Source organism: Eulemur rufifrons, chromosome 28 (genome assembly GCF_041146395.1).
Source record: "Eulemur rufifrons isolate Redbay chromosome 28, OSU_ERuf_1, whole genome shotgun sequence".
NCBI lineage: Eukaryota > Metazoa > Chordata > Mammalia > Primates > Lemuridae > Eulemur > Eulemur rufifrons.
Window position 1 is genome coordinate 23,457,410 of NC_091010.1, and position 22,699 is coordinate 23,480,108.

General features: G+C 37.3%; 1 protein-coding gene across 1 annotated transcript in view; it reads left to right on the forward strand.

The window, feature by feature from the left end:
* Window positions 1-475: 475 nt before the first annotated feature.
* Window positions 476-22,699, forward strand: part of DNA2 (DNA replication helicase/nuclease 2) — a 40,784-nt gene continuing 18,560 nt past the window's right edge. Inside the window, exons 1-8 of the mRNA XM_069460168.1 lie at window positions 476-549; window positions 1,967-2,149; window positions 2,876-3,059; window positions 4,344-4,489; window positions 11,916-12,047; window positions 15,690-15,909; window positions 21,080-21,197; window positions 21,772-21,934. Coding sequence (XP_069316269.1) covers window positions 476-549; window positions 1,967-2,149; window positions 2,876-3,059; window positions 4,344-4,489; window positions 11,916-12,047; window positions 15,690-15,909; window positions 21,080-21,197; window positions 21,772-21,934 — 1,220 coding nt within the window. The remainder of the gene's footprint in view (window positions 550-1,966; window positions 2,150-2,875; window positions 3,060-4,343; window positions 4,490-11,915; window positions 12,048-15,689; window positions 15,910-21,079; window positions 21,198-21,771; window positions 21,935-22,699) is intronic.

Genomic DNA, 22,699 nt, shown 5'->3' on the forward strand with positions numbered 1-22,699 from the left:
TAGTTTTGTAGATTTAGTCGTAGCATGATGGAATTCCTATCTAAGTTTCTATTTTCTCAATGAGTTTTCCAGAAAAAAAGGAGGAGAGGCTGTTTCCCAGGGAATGCAAAATTGTGAAGGCTAACGAGGGACGCCAGGTTTTGGACAACTGCAAATGGTCCTCTTCAAACTAAGAGCGTGAGTTGGACACGGGCTGGAGTGGCAAGGGAGAGGGCAGGAGTCTGGGCCAGGTGTGAAGACTTGGTTTCCAAGCCCTAAGCTGGGGAGCTAAGGGGCTGCCAAGCGCCTCCGCGGTGCAAGCGAAACGCTTCCGTAGCAACGCGCCAGGAGCGGGAAGGGCGGCCTCGCGCAGGTCAATTGGGACCTGGTAGGTTGGCGCATGCGCGTACACTCGCGCTGCTTATCTCCGTGTGCTCAGTTGCCCCCGGTTCCCCCTGATTGTCCTTGGCGACAGTTTGCGGTCCCGGCGCCCGGGATGGAGCAGCTGGGCGAACTGGAGCTGCTGATGGAGAAGAGTTTCGGGGAGGAGGCTGCGCTGCCGGCAGAGCTGTGAGCGGAGCTGGGGGAGGGTGTGGGAGTAAAGCGGGAGATTTAAAAGAAAGGAGCGGGAGAGGCCGCACCCACGCCTGCGCGATGACCGGGGCTGGGGGGCCAGAGACCCGGCTCAGCTGCCCCGGCTCCGACGAGCCTCCGGAGCTGGGGTCCGCTTCCCGGGGTTTTCTTTGGGGCCGCAGTCGGCGAGAGCCTGAAGACGCTGTCGCCCAGCAGTTCATTGTTTCCCTTGGTGTCACCTCTTTCCCAATTTGGGGGAGTTTGGGCCACTGAAATATCTTCATAAAAAGAAACTGCAACTGCCTGATGCTTTTCTCGATGTTTAGTTGGAGGAACTTATTCCAGGGAGAACTCTGCACCCTCAGCTCGGGGTAAATGGTCGGAGAAACTTAACCAGCCATAATGTGAAATTAATATAATAGCAATAATGCTACTTAGTGCTGAGGGACTTTTGCCTTTGAGGTTTTGATCAGCAATACCTTTTGAGAGATCCATAGGCATCACACAGCCTTCCTTGGGAAATTCGTGGCCTGAGGCTAGGTGAGGTACTTGAATGAAATGTTTACAAAATAATAGGATCTACAGTCGGGTGACTGAAGATAATTTATTGGGTAATGTGAAAGCCATTTGGTGTAATAACTGCAGACATAGTGACTTTGGACTCTTTGATCCCTCACACAAGAAGTACTTAATAAAAGAAGGGCTGTTTTTCGGAGGAGAGATTATTTTGCATAAGTTTAGGCGGCTTGGAGCACTGTATTAAAGTATTGTGAAATTGACTTGTCCATTATAAATATGAATAAGAAACTTCCGAGTTACTCTATAAAGGAATGAGCTACTGTGACAAGTATTGAGCTTGCTTTCTCTACAAAGCAGAGGCTAGTTGATCCCTAATGAGATTTTGTAGAAAGGTTTCCTGCATTAAATATTGGTCGGACCAGATGATTTCAAGTACAATTCTGTAGCTTATGATAGGACTTACAGTGAACCAGCTAAACTGCACTTTTCCATAACTTAAGTCTCTTATTTGCTAAAAGGATAATGTCCAAAACATCTCCTGTTACTTGTACTTTGAGAAGGCTTGCACCAGTGATAGAAGTTTGTTGTTTAATATTTTCCAATTTATTTTTAATCCTCGGTTATAGATGTCCCACAGAACTCCTCACAGAGATTAATATGGAAATCCTATATTGGGAGCATGATTTAAATGGCATTACTTCTGGGATGTTTTTATAATGGGAATTCTACTATGTCTTTACTGTCTTAATTTTACCTATTTTAGCTAACAGCCATTGTAATAAGCTTTCCAGAAGAAACAAACCTAGGAAACTAGAAGGTTGGTTTTTGATAAAAGATTCGTGGCTTGTTATTTCATGGTTGTGCTAAAATAGTTTTGTATGTATGTATGTTTTAGATTTCAGAAGAAAGTCGTATCTTCTTTTCCTAAAACAGTTCTGACCAGAGGAATGGATAACCGGTACCTGGTGTTAGCAGTCGATATTGTGCAGAACGAAGAGGGAAACCATGAAAAGCACCTAATCATCACTGCTCACCAGTCACTAGAATATAAAGATCGGTGCATCCTTAGGAATGACTGGTAATTTTTGTATGACTTTTAGCTCTGGTTTGGCAGAGTCTTAAGGGTACCATCTTAAATCCCATCAAATATCTTGTGTGGATGTTACTATAATTGTTAAGAAGGGAGTATTTTGAACCTGGCTTAATTCTACATGCAAATTGTATCTATTACCCCAGCATCTCAAGTCTCTTATTCCAAAAGTTGATTTTTATTGTCATTTGAAAGTCAAGTACAAAGGGGCTTATTAATGACAACTTCCTATTTCCCAGTATATTCTGTTTTAAGATTGCAGCTTAAAACCCATGGTATGCCAGGCACAGTGGCTCATGTCTTATTTAGCACCTCTGGGAGGCTGAAGCGGGTAGATTGTTTGAGGCCAGGAGTTTGAGACCAACCTTGAGCAACGTGGTGAGGCTCTGTCTCTACAAAAAAATTAAAAAGTTAGCCAGGTGTGGTGGCATGCGTCTGTAGTCCTAGCTACTCAGGAGGCTTAGGTGGGAGGATCCCTTGAGCCTAGGAGTTTGAAGTGGTAGTGAGCTATGATTGGGTCACTTTACTCTAGCCTGGACAACAGACGGAGACCCTGTCTCTTTTAAAAAAAAAAGACCCAGAATTCAGAAATAACTATTTCTTCTTCAGATAAAATGCTCATTTTTTTACTTTTTGAAGCTTTTCCAATACATTTAAATGTAGGAACCTAAACTATGTATTAATATTTATACCTTAACTTTGCTATATTTTCAGGTGTTCTGTACCAGTAGAGCCAGGGGATATCATTCATTTGGAGGGAAACTGCACAGCTGGTACTTGGATAATAGATAAACATTTTGGATATTTGATTCTCTATCCAGACATGCTGATTTCTGGCACAAGCATAGCCAGTAGTATTCGTTGTATGAGAAGAGCTGTCCTTAGTGAAACATTCAAGGTGAGTAATATTAACTACTGATGTTTCTACAGGTCTTAGAGTTTATAGAGCATTTTTACATTTTTTGTTTCATTTAATCCAGCAATTCTGCAAGATAGCTGGTATTAATTGGCTGCATTTTACAGATGAGGAAAATGGGCTGAGAGAGGTTAAGTGACTTGCCCACAGCCATGTAGCTAGTAAGTGACAGTGCTGGGACTCAAGGCGAGGTGCCTGAGTCCTTTGAATCTTGTTTAACACTTAATAATATAAATAAGTAGGTTTAATGATAAGAAAATTAATTTAAGTAAAACTTATTCTGTACATCTAGGCATTTCCAAAATTGGCTTCAAATGGTTCTCATTAAACAGTAAATGTACAAGTTTCTTTTAAAAACATTATTTTGGAATATTTAAAAAACATATACAAAGAGATGATTATAATAAATCCCCCTGTATGCAACATTAATAACCAACATTCCCAAACATTGTATTACTTTGTGTGTAAATGACAACTGAGAATTTTTTAAAAAACTTAAATATAATGTCTTTATTATGCCCAGTAAAATGAACAGTAATTCTTTAAATCTAATGCTAAGTTTATCTTAAATGTTTTTTATCAAAAATATTTAGTTGGTTTGTTTGAATCAATATCCAAACAAGACCCTAGTATTTCATTTGGTCCATAGGTCTCTTAAGTTAGTTCCTAATCTATGTCTCTATATTACTTCTGCCTTCCACCCACCTTTTGTGTTTCAATGCCATTTATTTGTTGAATGTTTTTCCACTCCTCTTAGGATGTTTTTTTATTTTTTTATGTTTTGAGACAGAATCTTACTCTTTTGCCCAGGCTAGAGTGCCGTGGTGTCAGCCTAGCTCACAGCAACCTCAAACTCCTGGGCTCAAGTGATCCTTCTGCCTCAGCCTCCCGAGTAGCTGGGACTACAGGCATGTGCCACCATGCCCGGCTAATTTTTCTATATATTTTTAGTTGTCCAGCTAATTTCTTTCTATTTTAAAAGACACAAGATCTCACCCTTGCTCAGGCTGTCCTCGAACTCCTGAGCTCAAGCTATCCTCCAACCTTGGCCTCCCAGAGTGTAGGATTACAGGCATGAGCCACCGAGCCCGGCCTTACAAAAAACATTTTCTTACCAGTGCATTTTGGCTATGATGGTTTAATACATTAGTAGTAAATGTACAATCATGTCTGGTAATATGTTGTGAAATAAAATGTTTGTATGATTTGCTTCTGTAAATGTATTGTGAAATAAAATATTTGTATGATTTGTTTTCGTTTTCGTAGGGCTCTGATCCAGCCACTCGTCAAATGCTAATTGGTACAGTTCTTCATGAGGTATTTCAAAAAGCAATAAGTAATAGCTTTGCCCCAGAAAAGCTACAAGAGCTTGCTTTTCAAACTATTCAAGAAATAAAGCATTTGAAGGAAATGTAAGTAGTTATGAGAATTACTGCAGGTATGATTTTATTATATAACTTCTTTCCTAGGATCTATAAGGTATTTAGATATGAGCCTATTCAGTATAAGCTAGTGGAATCTAGAATGCAGATTTCAAGGTTACAGTACCCTGTTACAACTCTGAAGTTTCTGAAATTGCACAACAGGAACTCTTTGAGTAAAAATATAAACTGTATATAAGCACAACATATTTTTTAACTGCTCTCAGAGAATGTGTAAAAAACTTCTTTACATTATTCTAGAAACTGTGATATGGTGGAAATTGTATGGGTTTGGAAAACAAATGGAAGTAGTTTCAGAATCTAACTTTGCCAGTTTTATGACTGAAAAAGATCCATACAGATTCTGAAAAAGGTGATAATACCTACTTTTGCATATTTTTTGTGCCAGTGGAGAATAATATATGTAAACCCACAAATGGCTAATTGATATTTTACATGTGACTTCCTACGGAGAGATTGGCATGTTCTACTGTCTATGTTCTTGACTCGCATGAAGTCCATCTATTTTTCACAGAATTTTTCTTTTGTTTTTTTTTTTGGCTAGTCAAATGAAACAGTGGGGCAGAAATGTTTTTATTAGCGGTGATTTTGCTTTCCAGACTAGTTGATGTAAACTTCCATTTCCCAGAATATAGTTTTGTGGTTAACACTGTTTATACAGGGAAAATGTTTTGTAAAATTTCACACAGCTGATTTACTAATGATGTACAATTTGTTCTATAGACATTTTTGAGGCCTATCATATGCCAGGCACTGTGTTAAGTGCTTTTAGATATCTTATATAATCTGACATCAATTTGTTATAAAAGAAGCAACCAAAGCACAGAGAAGTTGTCATTTGCTATGGCCACACCACATATCATTCAGAATATGAAGAGATTTAATAGTTTGGACTTTTTTTATTTATGTATTTTTGAGACAGAGTCTCGCTCTGTTGCCCGGGCTAAAGTGCCGTGGCATCAGCCTAGCTCACAGCAACCTCAAACTCCTGGGCTCAAGCGATCCTACTGCCTCAACCTCCTGAGTAGCTGGGACTACATGCATGCACCACCGTGCCCAGCTAATTTTTATATATATATTTTTAGTCATCCATATAATTTCTTTCTATTTTCAGTAGAGACGGGGTTTTGCTCTTGCTCAGGCTGGTCTGAAACTCCTGACCTTGAGTGATCTTTCTGCCTCAGCCTCCCAGAGTACTAGGATTATAGGCGTGAGCCACCGCGCCCGGCCTGTTTGGACTTTATTAATTGAGTTTCTTATTTGCTACTTTGCATTTCAAAGTTTTGGCTATTTTGTCACACTAATTAGCATATAGTAATATGTTATCTGTTGTGTATTGATTATTGTCATGAACCAAACTATATCAAACATTAGTGTCTTAAAATGACAAACATCTGTTTTCTCTGTTTCTTTGGGTCAGGAATTTGGAAGTGGCTTAGCTTTGTGGTTCTGCCATGTGGTTCTTTCACGTGAGGCTGCAGTCATCTGAAGATTTGACTTGGGTGGGAGGGAGGCTCCACCTCCAAGGTGGCCTACTCACATAGCTTTTGGCAGGATGGCTCACTTCTACGTAGGGTGGCCTGATATGTGCTCATGACATAGTAGCAGCTTCCTGATTCAGTGGTCTAGGAAGGAGACCAAGCAAGAAGCTGCAGTGCCTTTTATAACCTTGTCTCTGAATTTGTACATTGTTGGTTTTTTTTTTTATTCATTTGGTGCAAGTTACTAAGTCCAGGTCTTCCTCAATGGTAGAGGACTTAGGTGCCATCTTTTGAAGGGAGTATCAAAGAATTTGTTGGCATATTTAATTTTTTAAAATTTACTTAATTTTTAAAATTGATGAATAAAAATTGTATATATTTATCATGTACAACATGATGTTTTGAAATATGTATATACTGGAATGGCTCAGTTAAGCTAATTAACATGTGTTACCTCATATACTTATTTTTTGTGGTGAGAACACTTAATTAAAACCTACTCTTAGCAATTTTCAAAATATAATAACATTGTTTTTGACTATAGTCACCATGTTGTAGAAGAGATCTCTTGAACTTATTCCTCCTACCTAATTGAAATTTTGTATCTTTTGACCCAACATTTACTCTCCCATTCTTTGTGGACATATTTTAAACCACCACAGATGTTGAGGTCCAGGTCCAACCTGTTTAGTGCAGAACCCAGCTTGAAAAAAAGATGAAAGAAAACACGGTTTCTGAGCAGAGAAACTTAATTTTATGAAATCCATATATTAGCCCTTATGCACTTTACATAATGGAGTATCTCTCATGCCCTCAACATCTGTTACTATTTTTCACTAATTTCTAACAGTCCTAGTTATCTGGTTTCCAAGATGCAGCAGGGAATAAGGCGGCTGCTATAGAGAGGCACCTTCATGGTCATGTAAGTGCTGATGTCTTCTTTGCAGGATAGGAGAGAGGAAGCTATTTAAAAATTCAAGAACTGTAAAGGTTCTTGAATTTTTGGGGGGATTCATTCTTAGCAGTCACTGGGTGTCACTGAATTATGTCATTGGTATATATCATGATATCCTAAGTCATTGAGGGAAAACATGATGTGTTTCATAATTATGAAAATGTTAACTCCCTCTTAATTTTTCCCATCCCAAGTAATGCCAGTCCTATTTCAGAGAATGCTTTTTCAAAATTCCCAAATCCTAAAACAACAGTTCTGGAGTTCTTTTCTGTCCTCTCTCATAGACTCTTTCTCCCTTGGTACAGAGAAAGATCTGTTCATGCTCATTATATGGATAAAAGACCGGGCTTGAAAATCCTACTTTAAATACCTTAATAATCTCGGGAAAGTCTAGGCTGTTACATATCATTTGCTGAGACTTGACTAAAATTGACAAGGGAGACTTTAAATGCAGAAGGGTTTAACCAGTATGGACTGCTTTGGAAACTTTTAGATTCCTTGGGAGTCCTGGTCTGTAACAAGTAAAACACTGGTTTTACTAAGAAACCAGAAAAAGTTACCTAAACAGTTGATAACAATGAAGGAAGGTTCCTGTATGGTTGGAGAAAGTAATTTAGGAAAAAGATTACCCAATTGCACAGATTTTTAAAAAAGTTATTATTTCTAAATAGCTTATAAATTTATATGTACCATATGTTATGGTAACAGTACAAGAGGGTATATAGTAAAAAGTAAGTCCCTTCTACCCCGTGCCCCTAGTCAGTTACTTACCCTAGAGGCAGCCACTTTTTCCAGTTTCTTGTATTTTCATCCATGGAGACGTCAAGGATTCATGTGTGATACTGTGTATACTATACGTATTATTGTGCTCTTAAACATTAAATCTTGGAGATTATTCCATAGTTGTACTTATTGAGCAGTCTCATTTTTAATTAATAGTGGCATAGTGTTTCACTGTATGGCTGTACCATAATTTAAGTACTCCCATGACATTTAAGTCTTTCCTTTTTAAAAAATGCTATAATAATTACCTTTGTACATCCTTCATCTTGTAGCAGTTCGAGCATATCTCTGGGTTCAATACCTAGAGGTGGAACCGCTAGCTTAGACAGTATATGCATTTAAACATTTTATAAAACATTTTTATTTGGAAATAATTTTATAGAGAAAAGTTACAAGAGTGGTACAAAGAGCATCCATATACTCTTTATCCAGATCTGATCAGCCTTTTCATTAGTGTTCTCTCTCCTCCTCCGCCACTGTAGGTTTTTTTCTAAACCACAAGAGAATAAATCATATACATCATGATCTTTTACCTAACTACTTAAGTATGCAATTCCCAAGAGTAAGATTTTCTCTTATGTAACCACATATAACATTAACACAATACTTTTATCTGAACTACTGCTTTTCAAGTTTCAGTTTTGTCAGTTGTCCAATAATGCTCTGATTTTTTTTTCTTACTTTCTTTCTTTCTTTTTTTTTTAAGAGACAGGGTCTTACTCTGTCGCCCAGGCAGGAGTGCAGTGGTGTGATCATAACATACTGCAGCCTTGAACACCTGGGATCAAGCAATCCTCCTACCTCAGCCTCCCAAGTAGCTCGGGCTAAAGGTGCATGCCAGCATGCACAGCTAATTTTTAAAATTTTTGTAGAGATGGAGACTCACTGTGTTGCTCAGTTTGGTCAAACTCCTGGCCTCAAGCGATCCTCCGACCTCGGCCTCCCAAGCATTGGGATTATAAGCATGACCCATCATGCCTGGCCAATAATGTCCTTTATAGAATTTTTTTGCTTTAGTACAAGATCCAGTCTGGGTGCATTTGAAATTTTGATACATATTGCCAAATTGTTCTTTATAGACATTGTCCCAGTTTACATTTCTGTTGACAATATGAGTTCTTATTGCCCCACGTTCTCAACCTGTATCATCTTTAATCAGCTGGAAGCTATGTGATTTCAAACAGCCTTTTGCAAGGATAACATTCACCTGGGGTAGTCTGAATATGTGTTTCTCTGAATCTTTTGGGATACTTTGGTATTACCAGTTGCTTCCTGGCTTAAGGAATTTCAGCTTGTCTTCCAACGTGAGGTTGGTGTTGTGCTCAAGGCAATTTTGCCAGAGCTCTAGGGTTGCTGATTTTGTCTTCTCTGCTGGACTGGCTCTCTCAGAGGGCTGACACAGCTCTGCTCTCTTAGTCTTGGTAAGCTGGAGGTAGTAGAAACCTAGGAAAGTAGGAGCTTACTAAATTTGGTATTAGAAATATTGCACAGTTATTATATGGTAAATATGTACTATCCTGAAGTCTCATATTCAATGAATGTGCTATTTTGCTACCTTCAGCATGTGAGAAAAATTATAAATTGTATCTTTTGAAAGAAGTTTGCAGTTTGTTGGAGGCTTTGTCAATACTCAAATGAATTCATGCCTGCAGGGAGAGAATAATGGCAGGTAGATTGTTACAACAGTATAGGAGGGAGTATAGGGATTGAGAACTTAGGTTCCAGAGCTAGAACTGTGTGTCCTTTGGAAGTAACCTAACTTTCCTCAGCTATAAAATGGAGGTGACAATAATGGTACCTCTGTCACAGAGTAATAAGGAGGGTTGAAGGCATTTGTTCATGTGAAGCATCTAGAATGGTGCCTGGCCTATAGTCAGCACTATATAGTGTTCTTTCTTATCATCATCTTCATATCTTAATGAGTTCTTAGCATAAGCTAAGTACTTTACATATGTTGTTTCATTTAATCCTCACACTAACTCTGTGAGGTAGTTATTAATATTATCTCCACCTTACAGAGGAGAAAATGGGCTGAATTAGCAGTGAATTGCCCAAAGTCATATGTCTGGTTAGTATGGAGTTAGGTGTGATCTGACACACAAATTAATATACTCTTTAACACTGTAGCACAGTTATTAAGACTGGGAAGCTTAAATATAAAGAAGGAACTGGAAGAGCCATCCTGTGAGGGTAAGTCTACAGTAGTTCTCAAAATTTTCTGGTCTCAGGACACCTTTATACTAAAAAATTATTAAGGACTATAAAGAGCCTTTGTTTATGTGGCTTATATCTATAGATAATTACCATATTAGAAATAAAAACTGAGGCCGGGCGCGGTGGCTCACGCCTGTAATCCTAGCACTCTGGGAGGCCGAGGTGGGCGGATCGTTTGAGCTCAGGAGTTCAAGACCAGCCTGAGCAAGAGCGAGACCCCATCTCTACTAAAAATAGAAAGAAATTATATGGACAGCTAAAAATATATATAGAAAAAATTAGCCGGGCATGGTGGTGCATGCCTGTAGTCCCAGCTACTCGGGAGGCTGAGACAGGAGGATCGCTTGAGCTCAGGAGTTTGAGGTTGCTGTGAGCTAGGCTGACGCCACGGCACTCACTCTAGCCTGGGCAACAGAGTGAGACTCTGTCTCAAAAAAAAAAAAAAAAAAAGAAATAAAAACTGAAATAATTAAAATGTTTATTAACTCATTTAAAATGAAAACTGTTTACTAAAAATAAGGATCCATCCATTTTTAACATAAATAACATTTTAATGAAAAATATTTATTTTCAGAAAAAAATGTAACAAGGTGAATGGCAATTGTTTTACATTTTTGCAAATTTTTAAAATGTCTGCCTTAACACAAGATTGCTATTTTCTCATGTCTGCTTCTGCATTCAATATCTTACTATATTTTTTGTCATGTAGCTTCAGAAAACTCCCCTGTGATGCTTGAGAGAATGAAACTAAAAAGACAAATAATGTCTTTTTTTTTTTTTTTTTTTTTTTTTTTTTTTTTTGAGACAGAGTCTCACTCTGTTGCCCAGGCTAGAGTGAGTGCCGTGGCGTCAGCCTAGCTCACAGCAACCTCAAACTCCTGAGCTCAAGGGATCCTCCTGTCTCAGCCTCCCGAGTAGCTGGGACTATAGGCATGCGCCACTATGCCCGGCTAATTTTTTCTATATATATTTTTAGCTGTCCATATAATTTCTTTCTATTTTTAGTAGAGATGGGGTCTCGCTCTTGCTCAGGCTGGTCTCGAACTCCTGAGCTCAAACGATCCGCCCACCTCGGCCTCCCAGAGTGCTAGGATTACAGGCGTGAGCCACCGCGCCCGGCCTGACAAATAATGTCTTAGTATTGTTATAAATTTTTTGTTTCTGCTGATTTCTTTTTTTTTTTTTGTTAACGAGAACATATCTGCTGATTTCTGATGCAAGAAGTTAATGTTCCTCTAGACAGTCCTTTGATGTTATAAGGCTGAGATTACCTCTCTAGCTGTATGATGTGTTTCCTTTTTTACATTTCTACTTTCCATTGCTTGGTTCAGGAGCAACATCTCCTACAGTTTCTTTTTTATCCCAAAAGCATAACTGGACCCCTCTAATTAGACCTGACATGGTATGAAATGGAGCAAATAATCTGAAATTCAATGTCATGTCACTGTGGTTTAGATGGTTTTTTTAGTTTGGTAAAACACGTATAACATAAAAGTTACCATCTTAACCATTTTTAAGGGTACAGTTCAGTGGCATTAAGTATTACACATCTACACTGTTGTATAACCATCACCCCATCCATTTCCGGAACTCTTTCATCTTCCCAAATTAAAACTCTATACTCATTAAAATAGAAATCCCTATTTTTCCCTCCCCTGGCCCGTAGTAACACCCATTTCTGTTTCTATGATTTTGACTACTGTAGGTACCTCATATGAGTGCAGTCATACAGTATTTGTCCTTTTGTGACTGGCTTATTTCCCTAAGTATGATGTCCTCAAGGTTCATCCATGTTGTGGCATATGCCAGAATTCCCTTTTATGGCTGAATAATATTGTGTGGGTATGCCACACTTTGTTTATCCATTTACTGGCCTGTGGACACTTAGGTTGCTTATTTGAATGTTTCTGTCCTTCATTTACTTTTCTCATATTTTCATATTTAATATCTCTTATTTTGGCAGGTACCGCTTAAATCTGAATCAAGATGAAATCAGACAAGAAGTAGAGGAATATCTTCCTTCATTTTCTAAATGGGCTGGAGATTTCATGCATAAGAATACTTTAACTGACTTCCCTCAGATGCAGCTCTCTTTGTAAGAAACACATTTTGTTTATATAATGTTCATATTTTTAGGCCAGGACTCTATTTTGTATGTCGCATTAAAACTTTTTAAAGGTTGAGCTATTACTTTTCTTTTTTTTTTTTTTTTTTGAGACAGAGTCTTACTCTGTTGCCCGGGCTAGAGTGCCATGGTGTCAGCCTAGCTCACAGCAACCTGAAACTCCCAGGCTCAAGCAATCCTTCTGCCTCAGCCTCCCAGTAGCTGGGATTACAGGCATGCGCCACCATGCCCGGCTAATTTTTTCTATATATATTTTTAGTTGTCCAGCTAATTTCTTTCTATTTTTAGTAGAGATGGGGTCTTGCTCTTGCTCAGACTGGTCTCGAACTCCTGAGCTCAAACAATACTCCCACCTCGGCCTGCTAGAGTGCTAGAATTACAGGTGTGAGCCACTGTACCTGGCCTTATTTTGTTATTGTTATTTATAATTCAGTGACTTTTGGTATAATCATAGAGTTGCCCAACCATCAGCACAGTCTAATGGGACTTTGATACATATTTTAGATATATGTAGTGGTTTTTGAAAAAAGGGCTTGTGTTGCTTTTAGAATTGAATTTATTTCTCATATTCTTTTTAAAAATATGTTTATTTTATTTATTTTTTAGAGATAGGTTCTCACTTTGTTGCCCAGGGTGGAGTGTGGTGGCGCGATTATAGTTCACTGCAGCCTTGAACTCCTGGGCTCAAGTGGTCTTCCTGGCACAGCCTCCCGAATAGGTAGGACTACAGGTGCCTGCCACCACACTGGCTAATTTTTAAATTTTTTGTAGAGATGGGGTCTTGCTCTGTTGCCAGGCTGGTCTGAAACTCCTGGCCTCAAGTGATCCTCCCACCTCAGCCTCCCAGAGTGCTGGGAGTATAGGCGTGAGCCACCGTGTTCTGCCATATTTCTTATATTCTTTATTTTTGTAGTGGTCATAAATTTGCTACCAGCATATAAAGGACAGAAAGAGAGAACAGAATCCATTGAAGGAGGTTTAAGAAAGAGCAGCAAGGGATTTGGGACCCTGGAAGAAGTGTATCATAGAAGCCAAAGAGAGAGTGTGGGATTCAGAGTCATTTTTGACTTGAAAGGAATCTTTAAAATCAAATACAAATTAAAAAAATTTTATACAAAATTTATATACAGCGTAGTCATGTGTAGCTTTATGGGGACACATTCTGAGAAATATGCTGTTAGGGCCAACTTTTCAGATATCAGGTTTCCCAGGGTTGAGGCTTTTGGTATCTGTACAGGGTCCTGGGATCAGTCTCCCCACAGATGCTGAGGGGTGACCGTACTGTCATTTGCTCCACAGGTTTAGATCTAAATCACATTGCTCTTCTTCTAGGGGACTGAATTTTAGTAGCAACTTTAAAAGTTTTATTACCTTTCTTCTATTAGGTATCCATGTGACATTTTATAAATAATAAATTTTGCTTTATTTAATGAAAGCATATTTGGATACATGCCATGTCCAGATAACATTTGGTAAGAGAAAACAGAATATTTAAAAATTCTCGGGCTGGGCATGGTGGCTCATACCCGTAATTCTAGTACTTTAGGAGGCCGAGGTGGGAGGATCACTTGAGGCCAGGAGTTTGAGACCAGCCTGAGTAAGAGCAAGACCCTGTCTCTACAAAAAATAGAAAAATTAGCTGGGCATGGTGGGGTGCTTCTGTAGTCCTAGCTACTTGGGAGGCTGAGGCTGTAGGCTCGCTTGAACCCAGGAGTTGGAGGTTGCAGTGAGCTATGATGATGTCACTGTACTCTAGCCTGGGCAACAGAGACCCTGTTTCAGAAAATAAATAAATAAATAAATAAACTTAAGAAATTTCAGATAAATTATGTCATCTCTGAATTCCACTATTGTCTTCTTCAAAGAGTCTTCCTTTGAAGTATATATATATAGAACATATATTGTATATGAATATAGAAGTATATATATTCTTGGAGATTATATTTGAAGCATCTTGAAACAGTGTTTTAAAGAAAAATTATTGAAAACAGCATTTTTATCCTCAGAAAATATTCTCATTTGTTAAAAAATAGCTGCTGACCTCAATAACATGAAACTAGTAAACCAAAATCAACTAAATTATATATTCTTACAGCTAGAATTACTGTACTTGTTAAAATATTGATTTTGCTATAACGTTTTATTACTAGAAAATTTATCCTTTCATGTAAAATTTCCATTAGATTTAGTATTTTATATGGCTTTGAATCTCAAAGCTTAAAATATTTTGCCGGCAAATAGGATTAATAAATAAGAGGTAGCTCTTACCTGAATTTTCTTCTAATCCATTCTGCAGAATACCTGTAAGTGCTGTGAAAATGAGTGAATCTTAGATGAGAGATATAAGAGGTTTTAAAAGTTATTTCCATCCCTTCTAATTCCTTTCACATTTATATATTCCCTTTTTTATCCTTTCTGTCCTCATGGCTTATTTAACAGTTAAGATACTAAAAGTTGGAACTTCTTTTATAATATAAAAAATGTTGAGTACTTATTTTAAATATCGATAGTGGCAGAGATAGTTTCATTTAATGATTAAGAAAGTAATTGAGATGTGTGGGAGTAGCCATTAGCTCCTCTAAAGACTGTCACATGGGGGTATGTAGATGAAGTATTAGATCAATAAAGCCCCACGCTTCCTAGATTGTGGAGACAGCTCATTCTTACCTGATTTAATATGGTGTTACATGAAGGAGCATATTCCTTGTTACCTAGGGTGCAACCACATGCAACCATTTACATATTAATTTGTGTAATAATTGTATATGAAAATCCTCAGATTGGAATTGTAGCTTTAGCAATTTATGTAGCCAGACTGTTGCAGTCATCTAGGCCTGAGGAAGTAAGGGCCTGAGTTAAGATTGTAGTAGGGCCGGGCGCGGTGGCTCACGCCTGTAATCCTAGCACTCTGGGAGGCCGAGGTGGGCGGATTGTTTGAGCTCAGGAGTTCGAGACCAGCCTGAGCAAGAGCGAGACCCCATCTCTACTAAAAATAGGAAGAAATTATATGGACAGCTAAAAATATATATAGAAAAAAAATTAGCCGGGCATGGTGGCGCATGCCTGTAGTCCCAGCTACTCGGGAGGCTGAGACAGGAGGATCCCTTGAACTCAGGAGTTTGAGGTTGCTGTGAGCTAGGCTGACGCCACGGCACTCACTCTAGCCTGGGCAACAGAGTGAGACTCTGTCTCAAAAAAAAATAAATAAATAAATAAAAAAAAAAGGAAAAAAAAAAAAAAAGATTGTAGTAGGAATGAACTGAAAGGGACAGACAATAAACATTAAGAAAGATTAGATTACATGAATCAGAGTCTATAGAACAGTGGTTCTTAAACTCAAGTGTGCATCAGAGTCATGGAAAGGTTAAATAGATTGCTAGGTCTTATCACTAGAGTTTCGATTCGAGTAGGTCTGGAGTGGGGCCTGAGGATCTGTGTTTATAACTAATTCCCAGGTGATGCTGGTGCTACTGGTCCGGGAACCACACTTTGAGAATCATTGCCATAAAAGTGTGTAGACTCTTTCCCATCTCTACATTCTCTGTGTGTAATAGCAAGTCAGAGCTAGCATATGTGAAATAAGCTGTTCTAATTGTTTTTTTCCCCCCTTAGGCCAAGTAATGGTGATAAGAATAACTCAACGTGTAACATCGAAGTAGTAAACTCAGTGGATATTGAAGAAAGCATTTGGTCCCCTAGGTTTGGATTGAAAGGCAAAATAGATGTTACGGTTGGTGTGAAAATACATCGAGGATGTAAAACAAAATATAAGATAATGCCATTGGAACTTAAAACTGGCAAAGAATCAAATTCTATTGAACACCGTAGTCAGGTATAAATCTTAATAAGAAAATTGAATAATGTATTTGAAATGTAGTCTGCTTTAAATATTTTGGTTCCATTCAGGTCATTTTAATTTCAGTTCATGTAGTACTTTTCAATTTGGTGTACTTCCATGGTATTCAATGTATTTTATAAATATTAATATATACATATTAAAGTAGGAATTTTTCTCTAGCAAAGTAATATAACAGTTGAATTTGTAAGGCAGTGTTGCTAAATTTAGGCTGCCAAACAACCAGTCTAAACAGATGCTCCTAACCAAAGGGTTTGTTAAATACATTGCTAGACCTTACCTCTGATTGAGTAGGTCTGAAGTAGGGCCTGAGAATCTGCATTTGTAACAAGTTCCCAGGTGATGGCTGGGAACGAAAAATAATTCTTGGTCATGTGAGTTGTGGTATCCAAGTGGATTTGGAGATTTCTTTTTTTCCTCAGTGTCTCATTCTGTTGCCCGAGCTAGATTGCAGTAGTATTATCAAAGCTCACTGTAACCTTGGACTCCTGGGCTCAAGCTATCCTACTGCTTCAGCCTCCCAAGTAGCTGGGACTACAGATGCATGCCACTATGACTGGCTAATTTTTAAAAAAATTTTTTAGAGATGAGGTGTTGCTTAGGCTGGTCTTGAACTCCTGGCCTCTAGTGATCCTCCTACCTTGGCCTTCCAAAGTGCTAGGATAACTGGTTTGAGCCACTGAGCCCAGCCTAATTGGAAATTTTACAATGTACTTTATTAAAGGTTCTGAAAAATTTAAAGTAAAATGATTTGTGTTAGCGATATATATACATATATATACACACATATATATATATATATTTTTTTTTTTTTTTGAGACAGAGTCTCACTCTGTTGCTCAGGCTAGAGTGAGTGCCATGGCATCAGCCTAGCTCAAAGCAACCACAAACTCCTAGGCTCAAGCGATCCTCCTGCCTCAGCCTCCCAAGTAGCTGGGACTACAGGCATGTGCCACCATGCTCGGCTAATTTTTCTATATATATTTTTAGCTGTCCATGTAATTTCTTTCTATTTTTAGTAGAGACGGGGGTGGGGGGGTCTCGCTCTTGCTCAGGCTGGTCTCGAACTCCTGAGCTCAAACGATCCGCCCGCCTCGGCCTCCCAGAGTGCTAGGATTACAGGCGTGAGCCACTGCGCCCGGCCTGTGTTAGCTATATTTAATGTAGTGTTTCCTAAACCTAATTTACCATGGAGCTGTTTTTATGTGTAACATTTACTTAGGCCATTCTATAGGAAACATCAGTATAAACTCATTCTTTTATTTCCAACCTTTATGTGATTGTATTGATTTTTAGCTAAGATGAAATATAGAACTAACTGTGTCTTGCATTAATGTTAAATTCAAGTTTTTCATCATTTTTTTTTTTTTTAAGAGACAGGGTCTCACACTGTTGCCCAGGGCTCTGCACCTGGACTTATCATCTTTTAAATTCATGTTTCTCTGTGATAAGCATAAAAATTTTGTGTTGTCCTTACAAAGTTATTTTGAATTCATATTTAGTATAGTGACTTAAACCAAAGTAATTAACACAAAGTGGTATTTTGTTTTCTAATTATTTCCATCCCCTCTGCCCATCTCCACATTGGTAATCTATGGTATGTTCTCATAGAAACTTTTATTTTTTAATTTATTTAAAAATTTTTTATTTTTATTTTTTGTAGAGATGGGATCTTGCTACATTGCCCGGGTCACTCCTGGCCTCAAGTGGTCCTTTCACCTTGGCTTCCCAAAGTGCTGGGATTATAGGCATGAGCCACCACCAATTTTTAAATCTTCAACAATAAAACTAAAAGATAGTGATATTATTATATTTTTATGACATAAATATTATGGTAATAAATAACAAATAATGTAGCACTTGTAATATAACTTAAATTTCCTTTGCCCTTGCAATTTTGCATGTTTTTTGAGCAGATTTTATATAAAATAAGGTTCAGATTCAAAGTACTGAACTGTATCATCAGAGATTAAAGAGACTTTCTCTATTAAATCTTTCTTGCGATTCTTTTTTTTTTTTTTTTGAGACAGAGTCTCACTCTGTTGCCCAGGCTAGAGTGAGTGCCGTGGTGTCAGCCTAGCTCACAGCAACCTCAAACTCCTGAGCTCAAGCGATCCTCCTGTCTCAGCCTCCCGAGTAGCTGGGACTACAGGCATGCACCACCATGCCCGGCTAATTTTTTCTATATATATTTTTAGCTGTCCATATAATTTCTTTCTATTTTTAGTAGAGATGGGGTCTCGCTCTTGCTCAGGCTGGTCTCGAACTCCTGAGCTCAAACGATCCGCCCACCTCGGCCTCCCAGAGTGCTAGGATTACAGGCGTGAGCCACCGCGCCCGGCCGCGATTCTTAATTGTGTATCAAACATTAAAGCTTTTCATGAAAGCTTTTCAGTTTAGGAATGAAAATTAAGATAACGTTGTTGTTTCACCTATTTATGAGCTTTACATAGATGTTGGAAGGGGAGCAAAACATAGGTTTCCCCTATTATCATAAAAGAACTTGAACTTTCACTTTGGTAATACAGAAATGGCTGAAATTACAAACTAAAGACTTGCGTAGATTAAAGCCTTCTTGAGGAAGGAAGATCATGCCAAGATAGAAAAAAGGCTGTTTTTGAAGTCAAGATTTGAAGAAATGTGTTTTGTATACAAGACTAAAAATTTTTTACTTGATTTTTTTGAAATCATAAATTTTAATCAACTCACTTTAGAATGTGAGGCAGGAGAGAAATATAAAAGCATTTCAGCATCTAAAGTGGTCTAGATTCAAGGACTTGTTTTTTATTTATTTATTTATTTATTTTTGAGATATAGTCTCTCTCTGTTGCCCTGAGTAGAGTGCTGTGGCGTCAGCCTAGCTCACAGCAACCTCAAACTCCTGGGCTCAAGCAAACCTCCTGCCTCAGCCTCCTGAGTAGCTGGGATTACAGGCACGTGCCACAAGGCCTGGCTAATTTTTCTGTTTTTTAGTAGAGACTATTTTAAGTAGTAGAAACTATTTTAAGAATAAAACAGTAATTCTTGTATTGAAAAAAATGAGAAAATTTGCTAGAGTAAGGCTCGAACAAAAATGTTAGAGTTTATATTGCAAATTTATTGTGCAAGAAACAAGACAGCATTGAAAAATTAATTATGGTAGTTCATTATTGAGTTATATAAATGTCGAGGATAAAGAAAGAAGTAAAGTTCTCCTCTTAAAAGATTTGACTATTTTACTTTGGTAATTAAAAAAAGGTTTAAGAAAGCGTTTTTTAAAAAAGCTTATATTATAAACTAACTTTAGAAGCTGGGTGTGGTGGCTCACACCTGTAATGCTAGCATTTTGGGAGGCTGAGGCGGGAGGATCAGTTGAGCTCAGGAGTTTGAGACCAGCCCGGGCAACATAGCAATACCCTGTATGTTAAAAAAAAAAAAAAAAAAGAAATTAGCTGGGCGTCATGGCATATGCCTATATTCCCTGCTACTCAAAAGGCTGAGGCAGGAGGATCTCTTGAGCTCGGGAATTCCAGGTTGCAGTGAGCATGATTGCATCACTGTACTCCAGCCTGGGCTACAGAGTGAGACAATATATTAGTCAGTCAGTCAGTCAGTCAAAGGAAGACCTTTATTTGATAAATGGATTTGTTTCAAAAGTTCATTTGTAATTTAGTAATTTGGCATTTGGAATACATTTTCTAAAGGAAAAATATTATATGGAACTGGGATCTCCAAACCAGTTTATAAAAACCTATTTAATCTGTGATATAGTTGAGTTAATAATATTATAGAATTCAACTCATTCAAGGTATTTTCCTCTTTTATTAAGTTCCAAAAGAAGAGTCCCATATACCTTTTCCTTCTGTCTCAGTTGCCATGGAGGGAAAATGTAACCTGGAAGAACTATTAGTTTTGGATTACTTCTTTGTCCATAGCCCCAAGGCTCATCCTGTCATTTATAAGTTCACTTTAATTTTAAAAAGTTTTATTTGGTAGCTATGCTATTTAGGGACCACAAGTAGAGTGCTTGTAAGAAGACCTCTCAAAAACATGTTTCATGGACTCAGAAATTAAAGCAGTAGCCATTCGTAAGATCTTATGTATATAGTTGAATTTAGGAGATCAAGCTAAAATATCAAACTCTGACATGATTATTTCCTAAGGACTAAATGTTTCCATGTTTTACTTTGTAGACATTTGAGGTTACTATAAATATTTCTATATATGTCTTTGAACATTGAAGCATGTGATATTTATTTTCTTTGCAACGTTTGCATATTGAGATTTCTTTTTCGTTTCTGTTGCATTTGCTGATTGCACAAACACCATTATTTTTGATAGGAACAAAAGAGCAAAACTTTGATTTTTGTAAACCAGCTATGGACACTTAATGATGAATTTATAGATATAATATTTTTGCAGCAAATAATATTTTGTGTCTTCTATAAATTAATCATTATATTTTAAATATAGTTTAGAAAACAGGTTCTAATGATAATTGTTAGACTTGTTATTTTAGAATTTTATGATTTAGGGACTGGGCCTTCTTAAATTATTAATATTTGAATCTTGGAGATCTGGAAAACCAATTAGCTCATCTGTAGGTTGTGTATGACTCCAACTAAATGACATGCTTTTGCCACTAAAGCCTTTTAATGTGCTAAAGGGACTATTTTTAACTTGTTTTAGATGGTTTCTCTGAAGAACACCATTAAACATAAGGCAATTAATGACATCTTATGCTCTCAAAAGACAAACTGTAGAGTTAGTCTTATTTGCCACAGTAACTATGACATTTAAGCATTTTAGTGTTCATTTAATAGGGAAAATGGTGTCTAAAGACTGTTAACTTCAAAATGTAAAACATAGATTGATTAATTTCCCTTTTTAATTTGGAAATCTAAACATATACTGTTTCTGAAAAATTCTCTATTTTGCCTCATTATCTTAAGTAAAACTGAAAAGCATGAACTGTGTTTGTTTTGTGGAAATTAAATGTTTGACATCAAATTTGTTATGTTACTTTACCAATATGGTTCATGTTTTCAAAATGGAAATGGCATTGATCTTTTGATTTTAAAATTATAGTGTGTGTTCACTGCAAGACAATGTAGGGAAATATAGAAAGTTACAGTTTTGTTTGAGAAAATGTTTGCTGTTTGTGCAGGTTGTTCTGTACACTCTGCTAAGCCAAGAGAGAAGAGCTGATCCAGAGGCTGGCTGGCTTCTCTACCTCAAGACTGGTCAGATGTACCCTGTGCCTGCCAACCATCTAGACAAAAGAGGTTGAGCTGTTTTCTCTCAATTGTACTTCCCTGCCCATCACTCCACTTCAGCTTTTGCTGATATATATTATATTTGGCAGTCTGCCCACTGCACTTGCTGGGTGTAATACAGGTTGTAATTTTCAGTTGTATTTTTTAAAAAGAATTTTTATAATATACTCATAAAATGTCAAGCTCTATAGTTGAAAACATTTTAAAAGGTTAGTACCTTTGAAAATTTTATTATATAAAAGTTTGTTTTTAACTTCCTGTCTTATATTAGAGCTATTCTAGTTAGCTCTATTTATCCTCAGCATTCAGCTAATAAAACACCAACTTTGCAATACTACTAGTTATTAGATATGTAGTTTAAAGAGCTTACCAAGGGAACAAAAACTTAAATATACCAAAATGTTAACAGTAATTGTTCTAATATAGTGGGAAATATGAATGTTGTTCTCCACTTTTTAAAATTTTCTTAAATTTGAAAGTTTTATTTATATAATGAAAAAGATATATGATATTACATAGGTAAAAAAAAAAGATATTTGATAAATTTTATTTCTTAAAAGTACACAATTTTTACCCCCCATAGAATTATTAAAGCTGAGAAACCAGATGGCATTCTTTTTGTTTCACCGTATTAGCAAATCTGCTCCTGGACAGAAGACACAGCTTGCTTCTTTGCCACAAATAATTGAGGAAGAGAAAACATGTAAATATTGTTCACAAATGGGCAACTGTGCCCTTTATAGCAGGTAAATACTGTCTACCAAAAGCATTATTTCAATTTGAGTATGAACTCAATATGATTTAACATTGGTTAAATCTGGTCTGGCATTGATTATTTCATTTTAGTTATTTTTCTTTTAGATTTTCCTTTCTGTGTAGTGTTTCTAAAATGAAGGGAACAGAAGAAAAAACACAGTTTATTTTTTTAAATTTTTTTATTTGTTAGAGATAAGTTCTCTCTCTTTGCTCAGGCTGGTCTCAAACTCCTGAGCTCAAACAATCCTCTCACCTCAGCCTTCCCGAGTGCTAAGATTACAGGTGTGAGCCACTGCGTCTGGATTCATATTTTCTAGCAAGCTCATTTCCTTAGGAAATAATAGAATGCTTTTAAAACTTTTTTCCAGTGCCAGATGCAGTGGCTCGGGAGTTTGAGACCAGTCTGGGCAACATAGACCCGTTTTCTATAAGAAATTTTTTAAAAAAATCATCTGGGCGTGGTTTTGAGGTTACAATGAGCTATGATCATGCCACTGCAATCTAGCCTGGGTGACAGAAAGAGATCTATCTCTTACCAAAAAAAGACTCGAGGGGATGGGGGGGCATGGGCAATATATATAACCTGAACTCTTATACCCCCATAATAAGCTGAAATAAAAAACAAAAAAAACAAAAAACTAACTTTTTCCAAAAGTGGATATTTTAATCTTGCTGCATCTGGTTTCTATAAAGTGAAATAATTTTAAGACTATGGAATCTTGTTAAGAAAGATATTAATATAAGATACGTTGGGC